At 44.2% G+C, this 11,345-nt stretch overlaps 1 protein-coding gene across 2 annotated transcripts in view; it reads left to right on the top strand.

Moving 5' to 3' along the window:
- The window catches only part of LOC146645934 (DNA (cytosine-5)-methyltransferase 3B-like), a 43,916-nt gene extending 33,364 nt beyond the window's left edge, over positions 1–10,552 (top strand). The window contains exons 15-22 of one of the 2 annotated variants that reach the window (XM_085394958.1): positions 125–209; positions 889–1,034; positions 3,601–3,691; positions 3,887–4,032; positions 6,875–6,960; positions 7,042–7,111; positions 7,195–7,313; positions 7,489–10,552. In XM_085394958.1, the coding sequence (XP_085251084.1) occupies positions 125–209; positions 889–1,034; positions 3,601–3,691; positions 3,887–4,032; positions 6,875–6,960; positions 7,042–7,111; positions 7,195–7,313; positions 7,489–7,630 (885 nt within the window). In that variant the 3' untranslated portion in view covers positions 7,631–10,552. Of the gene's footprint in view, positions 1–124; positions 210–888; positions 1,035–3,600; positions 3,692–3,883; positions 4,033–6,874; positions 6,961–7,041; positions 7,112–7,194; positions 7,314–7,488 lie in introns of both variants that reach the window. The other variant, XM_085394957.1, reaches the window with a different exon arrangement.
- Positions 10,553–11,345: the final 793 nt, after the last annotated feature.

Below are 11,345 nucleotides of genomic sequence, written 5' to 3'. Positions count from 1 at the left end.
ATCACACGGGTAGCTCTGCCCCTCGTGTGCACGGCGGGAGCAGCAAGACGAACGCTGCGTTTGGTTTCTGACCCGTCGGCTGAGCATCAGGTCTCATTTCTGTTGCTTTCTGTTTGCCTTTCAGGAGAAGCCAAAGATTTACCCAGCAGTCCCTGCAGAGCAGAGACGACCAATCAGAGTGCTGTCCCTGTTTGACGGCATTGCCACAGGTGAGGATGAAGGCGAGCTCAGGCTTAGGTTCAATAATAAACCATCGTTTTCCCCTCTGCAGATATTTAGGGTGTGTTTTGTTGAAATAAATAATCAGCCGCCTCTGCAGAGAGTCTCCCGTCCTGCAAACTGACTCCAAATCATCCAAGTTGTTCTGCAGCTGGTGGTCCTGCTTCTGGTCACCGTACCGGCTCACGGACAGATTCTCCACCTGCTGCATGTTCTGGTGAACCAGGACTGCCGTCACCAGCTGCAGTCCAACGTGGAGGTGGAGAACAGCGGTGGTCGACACACCAGCAACAGATCCTAACGGACGCCGACTGCTGAGAGCAGTCAGTTTAGTGGTCGGGCTACATTCCCACCCGTGGTCAGGTGTGGTCACAGGTGAAGTTATGTGTTTCCTCTGAAGGATGGCCGGCTCAGAGAGACAGGCGAGGAGCTCAGAGCCGCTACTGTGTGTGTGTGTGTGTGTGTGTGTCTGTGTGTGTGTCTGTGTGTGTGTGTCTGTGTGTGTGTGTGTGTGTGTGTGTGTGTCTGTGTGTGTGTGTGTCTGTGTGTGTGTGTGTGTGTGTGTGTGTGTGTGTGTGTGTGTGTGTCTGTGTGTGTGTCTGTGTGTGTGTGTCTGTGTGTGTGTCTGTGTGTGTGTTCCTATGTAAAGATGAGCGTGTTTGTTTCCAGGCTACCTGGTCCTGAGAGATCTGGGTTTTAAGGTGGGTCAGTATGTGGCATCGGAGGTGTGCGAGGACTCCATCTCAGTGGGCGTCGTCAGGCATGAAGGAAAGATCAAGTACGTCCACGATGTGAGGAACATCACCAAGAAAAATGTAAGCAGGACAACGAATTTCTGCTTTGTTGTATTTTCAGCCTGATGTTCGAGCTCAAACTGACTGAAATAAAACCAGTGAAACAGAATCAGTCTGCTGCCCCCTGCTGGGCTGTGAAGCTGGTGCCAGTCAGCTACAAGAGGTTATTTACACAAATAAATAAAAACTTTATTTTCATCAGTTTACATCAAGTATTTGAAAAAATCCAATATTGTTAAAAACATCTTAGATGGTCTGATCTGGAATCTTAAATCTGATCATCTGAGCATTAACATAAAGCTTTAGCTCTCTGTGGATTTACCTCAACAATTATAGTCAAATATGGCTGAAGTGAAACTTTCAGTAAGTAACCCAGAGTTTAATGTAATACCTTTATCACAAACACAGAGTCCGAACAGTTAAGCTCACTCCTCATACGGACACTCGGGCTGTGTCCCAGCTCAGGGTCTGCAGCCTTGGAGGACGCAGCCTTCGCGGTCTACGTGGGCCGCGTCCTCCGAAGACCGAGAAGGTTGGAAGTGCGATGCTGTGAAATGGTCGGTCTAGTCTTTGTTGTGCTGTTGTTGCCTAGCAACCATGATACTAACCGCGAGACACGTTACATACAGCTTTGTGTGACAGAAATGAAGGAGAAAAATGTTTTGTTGGTCATTAATTTTTGTCATGACATCACTTTGATTAGTTGAGTATCTGAGGCTGTTGGGCTGAACAGTCATTTAAGATTAGTTAGTAAATAACAATCAGCTGATGTTGTTCATGAGACTAAAGTCATCTCACTGTGTAATGTAAATATAATATGGCCAATGTTATAGTTATTATATGTATCATGATTAGTTATTACAGCAGTGAGTTTGAACTCTGGGTCAAACACTGAGCTTCAGCAAAGATTCAAGTCGCAGTTATTTATGTTTCCTGTCAAGTATCTGTGACAGTGCATATACAGATGTGTTATACATAAGAGACAAATATTATTCTTTTAATATGTTGGTACTAAATGTGGCTCAGTGCTTACATACATGTGTAAAAAGCAAATGTAGGAGCTGTGATAACTGTGTCTGATAGAATGAAGAGTCGACTGATATATGAAATATTCCTTTATTGGGTGAGAAAATCAGACCATGTCATAACTGCTGTAAGTCACACAGAATAGATATCAGAGCCTTAAACAGGCTGACGTCTGCTAAATGGGTCAAACTGGGCAGAAAGTCTACAAACACATAACATCCTTATAGAATATGATGTAACACTATAGATCAACTTAGCTCAGAATATATAAAGCATATAAACAGTTACAGCAATATGATGCAACAAACACAGCAGCTACTGATCCAAAATACTCAAAGCTTCATAGAACTGAAACCAACATTTATTTTTAGCTCCATCCTGCTGCTGATACAGACTTTAGGTTTCTGAACATTAAACTTGTTGCTGCCTTTCATAGTGTGTAACATGAAGGCCCTGAGTACTCTGAGTACTTTCTCCCACACTGGAAACACTGGGATGATCACATTATTTGAACATTACCTAATAAGACTGATTCAGCACAGACAGTTATGTTAAACTTTCCTAGCAGTCCTTCACAAACAGGGAACAGTCTGTCTATTCTCTCCATCTGTCAGCTGCTGCTGGCTCTTCCTCCTCCTCTTCCTCACACACTGCTGAGTTTGTCCTGGTGGATCATCAGGGCTGCAAAGCCTCACAGATGATGTGCAGCAGTGGCTCCCTCAGTCTGTCCTCACTCTGGACACTTGCAGTCGTCACACATGGACATCAAATGTGTGATAAGCTGCAGGATTCAAACACAAGTGTAACTTATAAACACACGTTCATACTTTTATTCCACAATCAGAGAGAATCCTGCTTGTGCCGTGATGTTCAGGACTGCAAACCGAGCAGCATCACTGACTTTCAGCTTGTTGTGTTTGTGGATATATGACGGACTTTAATTATCCATCAAATCACCACATTCTCTGTAGGATTAAGGTCGACTATATATATATATGTAGAAGTAGAATCAGGAGAGAAGGTCAGACTGAAGACAAAGCACAAGCAACACAGGACTACCAAAATAAAACAGGAAGTACATAAGAGGCACGCCGCGTCACGTTCCCTTCTTCACACTTATTCCTCGGTTGTGTTCAGAGGACGGTTTAAACAGCGTTCGTGTTGAGGATAAAGTTTCTACACTTTTTATTATTGACAAACTTCCGAGGTTCAAGCCTCAGAACAGGAACGGTTGATGACTTCCTTCTTTAATAATGAACGTTTATTCGCTGAATATTGGGCGGCACTGGACTGTTGCATCAGCTGGAGCTTTGCAAAGTCTTTTCTTTCTAATAATCATTGTAAACATCACATATGAACACAGGGAGACACAACCCTTCGAATCAGACAATCGTACCCTCTGCTGCTTCACGTTTACCTAAACGTTATTTAATCAGCTGTTTCACTCTTTTTATTCAGATTAGTTTTAAACTTCAACTCTTTTATTGGCCGAAACATTAAACTCATCCTGTCGTATTGAAAACAGGAACTGTGTTCTGTCTGATTTTGTCATCTCGCTCAGATTCAGGAGTGGGGTCCGTTTGACCTGGTGATCGGAGGAAGTCCCTGCAACGACCTCTCCATCGTCAATCCTGCCAGGAAGGGCCTGTACGGTGAGTCCCTGAGTGCATTCTGGGTATATTTAACGTGTGTTTTGGTGATTTTCTACTCTTTTAAAGGCACTAAAGCCACACAGCGTGATAGTTTAACTCTTTAAAGGTTGTTTCTGATGCAGCGATAATCTGCCTGCGTATTCCTAGTTCGATTTTAGCGTTCTTGACTGTTGATGGTTTTTGTCTCTCCAGAAGGCACGGGCAGGTTGTTCTTCGAGTTTTATCGACTTCTGAGCGAAGCCAAGCCCAAGGACGGCGAGAACCGCCCATTTTTCTGGATGTTTGAGAACGTGGTCGCCATGGCCATTAACGACAAGAGGGACATCTCGCGGTTCCTGGAGGTCAGTCACATAGGTGGAGAGCAGGCCTGTGCAGTAAATGGAGTTAAAGTTCAGGAAATCTGCTTAAAGTTGCTTCCTCAACATTTCCAACAAGTGTGTTCTGACAGATATGTTTGATTGCTGCAGGTTTCTGGAGGCAGTGTTGTTGAAATGTATTCCACTACGGATTACAGATTACATGCCCCAAAATGTAGTTTGGTCATATTCTGTTAAGTTACCCACTGTGAGTAACGTATTCTGAATACAGGGAGTGCAGAATTATTAGGCAAGTTGTATTTTTGAGGAATAATTTTATTATTGAACAACAACCATGTTCTCAATGAACCCAAAAAACTCATTAATATCAAAGCTGAATGTTTGTGGAAGTAGTTTTTAGTTTGTTTTTAGTTTGAGCTATTTTAGGGGGATATCTGTGTGTGCAGGTGACTATTACTGTGCATAATTATTAGGCAACTTAACAAAAACCAATATATACCCTTTCTTGCCAGCCACGCTGTGGAGTACTTAGACGCGTGTGATGGAGCATTGTCCTGCATGAAAATCATGTTTTTCTTGAAGGATGCAGACTTCTTCCTGTACCACTGCTTGAAGAAGGTGTCTTCCAGAAACTGGCAGTAGGACTGGGAGTTGAGCTTGACTGTTGCAGCTCTGAAATATGGCCAAACTGGTGGCAAGTGGCATCTTGGCAGCTGCACGCTTGACTTTTCTCAGTTCATGGGCAGTTATTTTGCGCCTTGGTTTTTCCACACGCTTCTTGCGACCCTGTTGACTATTTTGAATGAAACGCTTGATTGTTCGATGATCACGCTTCAGAAGCTTTGCAATTTTGAGACTGCTGCATCCCTCTGCAAGATATCTCACTATTTTTGACTTTTCTGAGCCTGTCAAGTCCTTCTTTTGACCCATTTTGCCAAAGGAAAGGACGTTGCCTAATAATTATGCACACCTGATATAGGGTGTTGATGTCATTAGACCACACCCCTTCTCATTACAGAGATGCACATCACCTAATATGCTTAATTGGTAGTAGGCTTTCGAGCCTATACAGCTTGGAGTAAGACAACATGCATGAAGAGGAGGATGTGGACAAAATACTCATTTGCCTAATAATTCTGCACTCCCTGTACTTTGGATTACTTAATATATTAAGATTTAAAAATGTAGTTGGTATTGCTTTAAGAACTGCACATGATTATTTGCAGCTAGCAGGTTGTCAATGCTAACAGTCAGTGTTGGGAACGTCATCATAATCAGGTGACTTCTTCAGTCTCAGCTGACTGCAGGTTTCCCCAGTCACCGGTCTCCAACCTTTTTTGCGCCACGGACCGGTTTGTGCCCGACAATATTTTCACAGACCGGCCTTTAAGGTGTCGCGGATAAATACAACAAAATAAAACTAGTACCAGTACTGAAAAAAAGAAGATTTATTCATAACACACGTGAAAAGACCCAGGAAAACCGAGTTAACGATAACAAAATAACGCTGAAAACCGATAAAAACCATGAAAACCAGACATTTCACACCTGAGCCTCAACTCTCACGGCCCGGTACCGGTCCGAGGCCCGGGGGTTGGGGACCGCTGTTATGAACAGTACATTTGCATAATGACTGAAACCAGCCCACTGAAGGAACAATGGGCTGGGAGGTCATTTACATGATCATTCATTCTCATGGTCATTGATCAAAGCCCACTGATCAATGGCCATGAGTACCACTGACAGAGAGTTGGGGAATGGCATTGTTAGATGTAACAGAGGTACCCCCAGGCCCCCTGCCTGCTGGCACTTTCTCCATCCATCGGCGGGGTAATCTCATTGGTTCATTTCGTCTGCTTGTTAGTCACACATCTGTTCAGGTGGACTTTTGTACCACGTAGATTCAACATGTCTCAGATGGTCAAACAGCCACTGCCCTGAAATCTGTTGTAGTGTATTTGGTCCATATGGTGTCCTTGTTTCAGTGACGTACTCCGAGTGATCCGGGAGCCACAAAATCGTGAAATTATATGAATATAAATCCTCAGAAACTGAGCTGAATTATTTTAATTTATGACCGTAGATATTAAAAGTGGATTTACATGCCTGGTCTGTGGTGTGAGTTACAGACGTAACATTGGTGCTGCTAACACCTCCTGAGACTCAGCTGGCAGTTAGATGGTAAATGGCCTGGATTTGTGTAGCGCTTTAATCTACAATCAGTCACACACACATCCACACACTGGTGATGGCAGCTACGTTGTAGCCACAGCCACCCTGGGGCGCACTGACAGAGGCGAGGCTGCCGGACACTGGCGCCACCGGGCCCTCTGACCACCACCAGTAGGCAACGGGTGAAGTGTCTCGCCCAAGGACACAACGACCGAGACTGTCCGAGCCGGGGCTCGCACCGGCAACCTTCCGATTACAAGGCGAACTCCCAACTCTTGAGCCACGATCGCGAGCAGGAGGAGCGGTGGAAACGTTTTGGGTGTAAATTCAGGACAAGTTTGAGAGCTCAAATACATAAGAAAACAAGTAACTTGAATATACAGATGATGATAGCGTCGGGAAGAAACATCTTTGCTCCCTGCACAAGCCTGAAAACTGAATCTGCAGGACGTCTAAACAACGTTAAGATTCCGTTAAAGATGAAAAGACGACGCCTCGGTCCTTCCTACTGTGACGAGCTTACAAACATCATTTACTCGACATATTTAAAAATGTTTTGAGATTTAAAAAAAATGTCCGTCTGCTGATCTGGATCATTTTTCACGGCTCTGAGAACATGTGGTGTAAAAACCCGTCTGTGTGTTCATGAGTAATTATGGGATGTATTCAGTTATTTGTCAACCTTGCTTTGCAGTGTAACCCTGTGATGATTGATGCCATCGAGGTCTCTGCTGCTCACCGCGCTCGATACTTCTGGGGAAACCTGCCGGGGATGAACAGGTGAGCAGATGCTTCATCAGAAACTCGCCCGGCATTGTGAGGGCAGACGGAGTGAACAGTGTGATCTCTCCTGTGCTTCAGGCCCCTGTGCGCCTCAGGGATGGACAAGCTACAGCTGCAGGACTGTCTGGATCACGGCCGAGTGGCAAAGGTTGGTCACGTACACCGTGAAAAGAAACGTTTTCACGTGCAGGTTTTGTGTGCTAGACTGACGACGCGTCTGTTGTCTCGTAGTTTGGAAAGGTGCGCACCATCACTACTCGCTCCAACTCCATCAAACAGGGGAAAGACCAGCACTTCCCCGTGCTGATGAACGGGAAGGAGGACATCCTGTGGTGCACCGAGCTGGAGAGGTGAGCGGACAACACTCGCGCTGCTGCTTTTGGCAGTTACACTGTGAAAGGGTCCAGTGCGATGCATCCCAGCTAACGTGCTGACGACACCGGCATTCGCTCGGTCTTCTTTCTCACTGTGCACAAAAACTTTAAATATACCATCTTCAGCCGGTTGGTCTTCTCCCCTCTGCAGGATTTTTGGTTTCCCCGTCCACTACACTGACGTGTCCAACATGGGTCGCGGCGCCCGGCAGAAGCTCCTGGGCCGGTCTTGGAGCGTCCCCGTCATCAGGCATCTGTTCGCTCCGCTCAAAGACTACTTTGCCTGTGAATAAGAAGAAAGCCGCCATCACCAGCAAACACACACACACCAGCTTTTTTATCAAGAACCGTCAGCAGCCAGCCGTTTCCTCCCCTCCGTCGGACATTTTGGAAGGCAAATGGCCGGTTTGACAAAACGTCAGCGCGGCGGGGAAACGGTTCGAGATGCTGCCTGGATTCTGCCTTAGATCCACATAACACACACTAACACAGATTCACAGCTTAGAGAAAGACGTCGGCTGCCCTGGAAACAGAGGGGGCGGAGTCTAGTCAGGTGAGCAAAGGTGAGATGGGTAAGGAGGCCAGTAGGGCGATTCGCCATTCATCGGGGAGTTAAAAGGGAACGATGACACCCATGCCTTTGCTTTGTTAACATTAGGACTGTAGCGTGACTTTAATAGGATTTTAGCTTCATTTAAACGCTCTTGGAAGGCATCGTTTTTAAGATAACACCTAGAAGTTTTAGAAGATGGAGAACGGCGTAGTAGCGAGCTTTCAATCTCAAACAAAAACACTTTAAAAGTGACTTGAACCAAAGGCGGAGCTGACGTCCTGTTCCTGTTTTACCCGCCGAGGTCAGTCCGCCGTAATGATGCTGTGGCTTCTGGTCCAAACTTTGTGAGTGCACTCGACAGTAAAACTGCTGCAGGATGTTTTTAAAGGACCAAACTAAGAAACCCTCATTGGGGAAGTTGATCGGTATAAGCTACTGACCTGAAGCTAACCTGGAAACATGAGACGGGATTTAGCTTTATATTTAGATCACTTTATATTGATAGACTTTGTTGATTTTAGGAAATAAAAGTACTTTTGTTTACTCCTTTTTATATTAGCACACTAGTTTCAAGTGGCTGTATTTTACTTTTTCGTTGTTCCTCTGACTTTCAGTCTGTTCAAGGGTTTTTGCATGTTAAAGGTTTGCAAAGTCGAACCCAAAGAAAACACTGCTGCTGAACTGCCTCACACGCCAGTCCAGACTTTTCTCTGTCACCACGTAACTCGCTGGTGTGACAGCCGTTAAACCGGTGCGTAGTCAGGAACGCTCAAATAAATGACAAAAGAAGAAGTTAGTTTAGTGTTAGTTTGGTGGTAAATGGTGTTTGAATGTTTTAATACAGCCAAAAACTTCATAGAGCTAATTAAACATTCGTGTACATTTCAAAAAAGGGAACAAATAGGAAGCTATTTACACCAAAGTAAAGCTTTCTAAATTCAGAGCTAATACTCTGGAGGCATAACAGCGATGTCACCTGACTGAATCAGTATTCTCATCAGTGATATTTGAATGTAAAAATATTTTGAACAACAAATGCTAAACAATGGCTTGGATACAAAGTTAAAAGTCACAGAAAAGTCTGCTGGTTACATATGTAACAAGCTCCAGATGAATCCGACCAATCGGAGCAGGCCACAGAGAGTCCTCACAGCTCCTTTTTATAGAGGTGGTTAAAAAAGTATCACTTTATCACACAAACTGACCAATCAGAGCAGACTGTGCTTGTCAGGAAGAAGAGAGCCTTAAAAACAAGCGTTTAGGTCAAAGGTTGAACAGGTGTATAAAGAAATGCGTTTTATTTTGAGTTTGTAGCGAGCGTGATGTGGGCGCGCTCAGGATGTTGTCACGGCGATCTCTTCAGTATCTCTTTGGATACTTGAAACAAGCTGATGCAGGGAGGGGCTCATCTTCTGTTAATGTCTGCAGACAGCTGATGAATGCAGTCATGACGTTTGTGCTACTGTAGATGTTTTGTTACTGTAACAGGCAGATGCCATTTTATTAGAATCCAGGAAAGGCTGCGAGTCTCTGAGCGTTAGTGTGCGGCCTCACAGCTCTTCCTATTCCACCGAGAGGGAGAAACACTGGTGACCACGCCTCGGCTGTGAAAGGTCACAACTGCTGTTCATCGACGATGTTTCCAGAAAACGTAACGAGAAACCATCTCGCGGTGCTGTTTCCTGGTCTGTGTGGAGAACGTGTGTTTTAGAGTCCTTAGCGCTCTCTGTTGCTGCCCTTCTGATAAGGACGTTTCAGCCAAATCCGTGTTTCTGAGATGATGTGAACTCTCGTGACTACTTTATTCTAGATCGTCGATTTCCCAAAAGAAGTTCCACGCCACTGCGACGCAGGTGAAGCGTGTTTCAGCGCGGCCCCCACACAGCGCCATCTATGGGTAGCAGTCCTGAAACACTTGTTGGTTTTTTGTTAACTGGAACACTTTGAAATGCTGTTTTAAGGCCGTCACCAAACCAAAGTGAACGGGTATTACCTCCTACACCATCACGTCTGTGAGCACATGCTGTAGCCGTCTGCTCTCTGTATAAACAGCTTCTATTTTATCACTGGAACTTCATGTGTACTGTATGGATAGAAAGGTTTACAAGTGTTTTAACTCACATTTGACTAAGAACTGCATCTTATTTTGAAAAATGCACAAGTCTTTGTAAAGACCCTTTTTGACTTTCAGGCTCTTTTACAGATGTGGTGCTTCAAAAGTCACTTCAAGTGCCGCCAGGATCTTTTTCCTGAGTTGAACGGCCTTTCACAAACCAAAAGCTTCATGTTTACATGCTTCATTAATAACTGCTGAACTCGTTGAATGTTTTTGCTGGAAAACAAAAAAAAGGTTTTTTTAAACATTTTATATGATAGTTTATATTAACACAGTATAAAGCTCGCTTTCTAATGTTCTAGTGCAGAGTAGCTCGTATTAATAAGAAGTTATTGATGTTTTTTTTATGAAAAGTGAGGACGCCTGTGTGTGACCTATAATCCCATTGAAATTTTTTCTTTTACCTTTTTATAAATCTTCTATGAAAAAGCCAAAAAAAACATTTTTACACTTTATTTTATTAGAGGAAAACATTGCTGTATTTTTGTGTACTTTCTATAGCAGCATATATAATTTTTACTCAATAAAATGCAGAAAAAACCTAAATATGGCCGTGCCCAGTGTTATGCTTCTTTTTGCTTCATCCACTAATGATTTGTATTGACTTCTTTGGTGCAGTGTCACAGGGACCGTTCACACTGTGCCAGCAGGGGTTAAAGTGGGATTTGGCTGCTGGGCGGGGCCTAGGATCAGGTCCAAAAGTTCAGCATGAAGAAAAGATTCACTGAGAAATAAGTGACATGATGACTTGTTTCGTGAACCTGTGGGGCAGCACAGGGGTTTCCCCTTGGTCCTGGGTTCAAATCTGGGCGGAGCCTTTCTGTACGGATGCTTGTGAAGCGGTGATCAGCTGGCCTCTGCTGCTCTCAATTAAAAAGCACATGAGCTGGTGTTCCACAGCTGATGTACAGCAATTCAGTTTTATTTATATAGCACCAAATCATAACAAAGATCACCTTAACACATTTTGTACACTAAGGCTAAGAGCATGAGCAAAGAGCAAGCACCTGGCGACGGGAAGAAATCTCTGGAAACAGAACCAGGCTCAGGGAGAGAGAACAAACATACACTCTGGAAGTGACGACAGTGAGCCCAGAGCTCAGACTGCAGGCCGCTCTAAACACTCAGTTTATCACAGAGAGGGGAGAAGCCCCGCCTACCTGCTGTGCAAACCTTGATCATTCTGAGCTGTGTCATGCAAAGCTACAGTAAGAGAGTCCACTCAGTTTACTTGATGTCTTTGCAGGTTTTCAAATCATGTTGACAATTATCTGTGTTAACTATTTACATGAATCACAATACAATGCTTCATAAGTTTATTTATTTTCATATTTATCTT

This window comes from Rhamphochromis longiceps, linkage group LG20 (assembly GCF_057381845.1).
Source record: "Rhamphochromis longiceps isolate RC_006_pf linkage group LG20, R_longiceps_female_GT1.1, whole genome shotgun sequence".
NCBI lineage: Eukaryota > Metazoa > Chordata > Actinopteri > Cichliformes > Cichlidae > Rhamphochromis > Rhamphochromis longiceps.
This window is presented reverse-complemented; position numbering and strand designations above follow the sequence as displayed.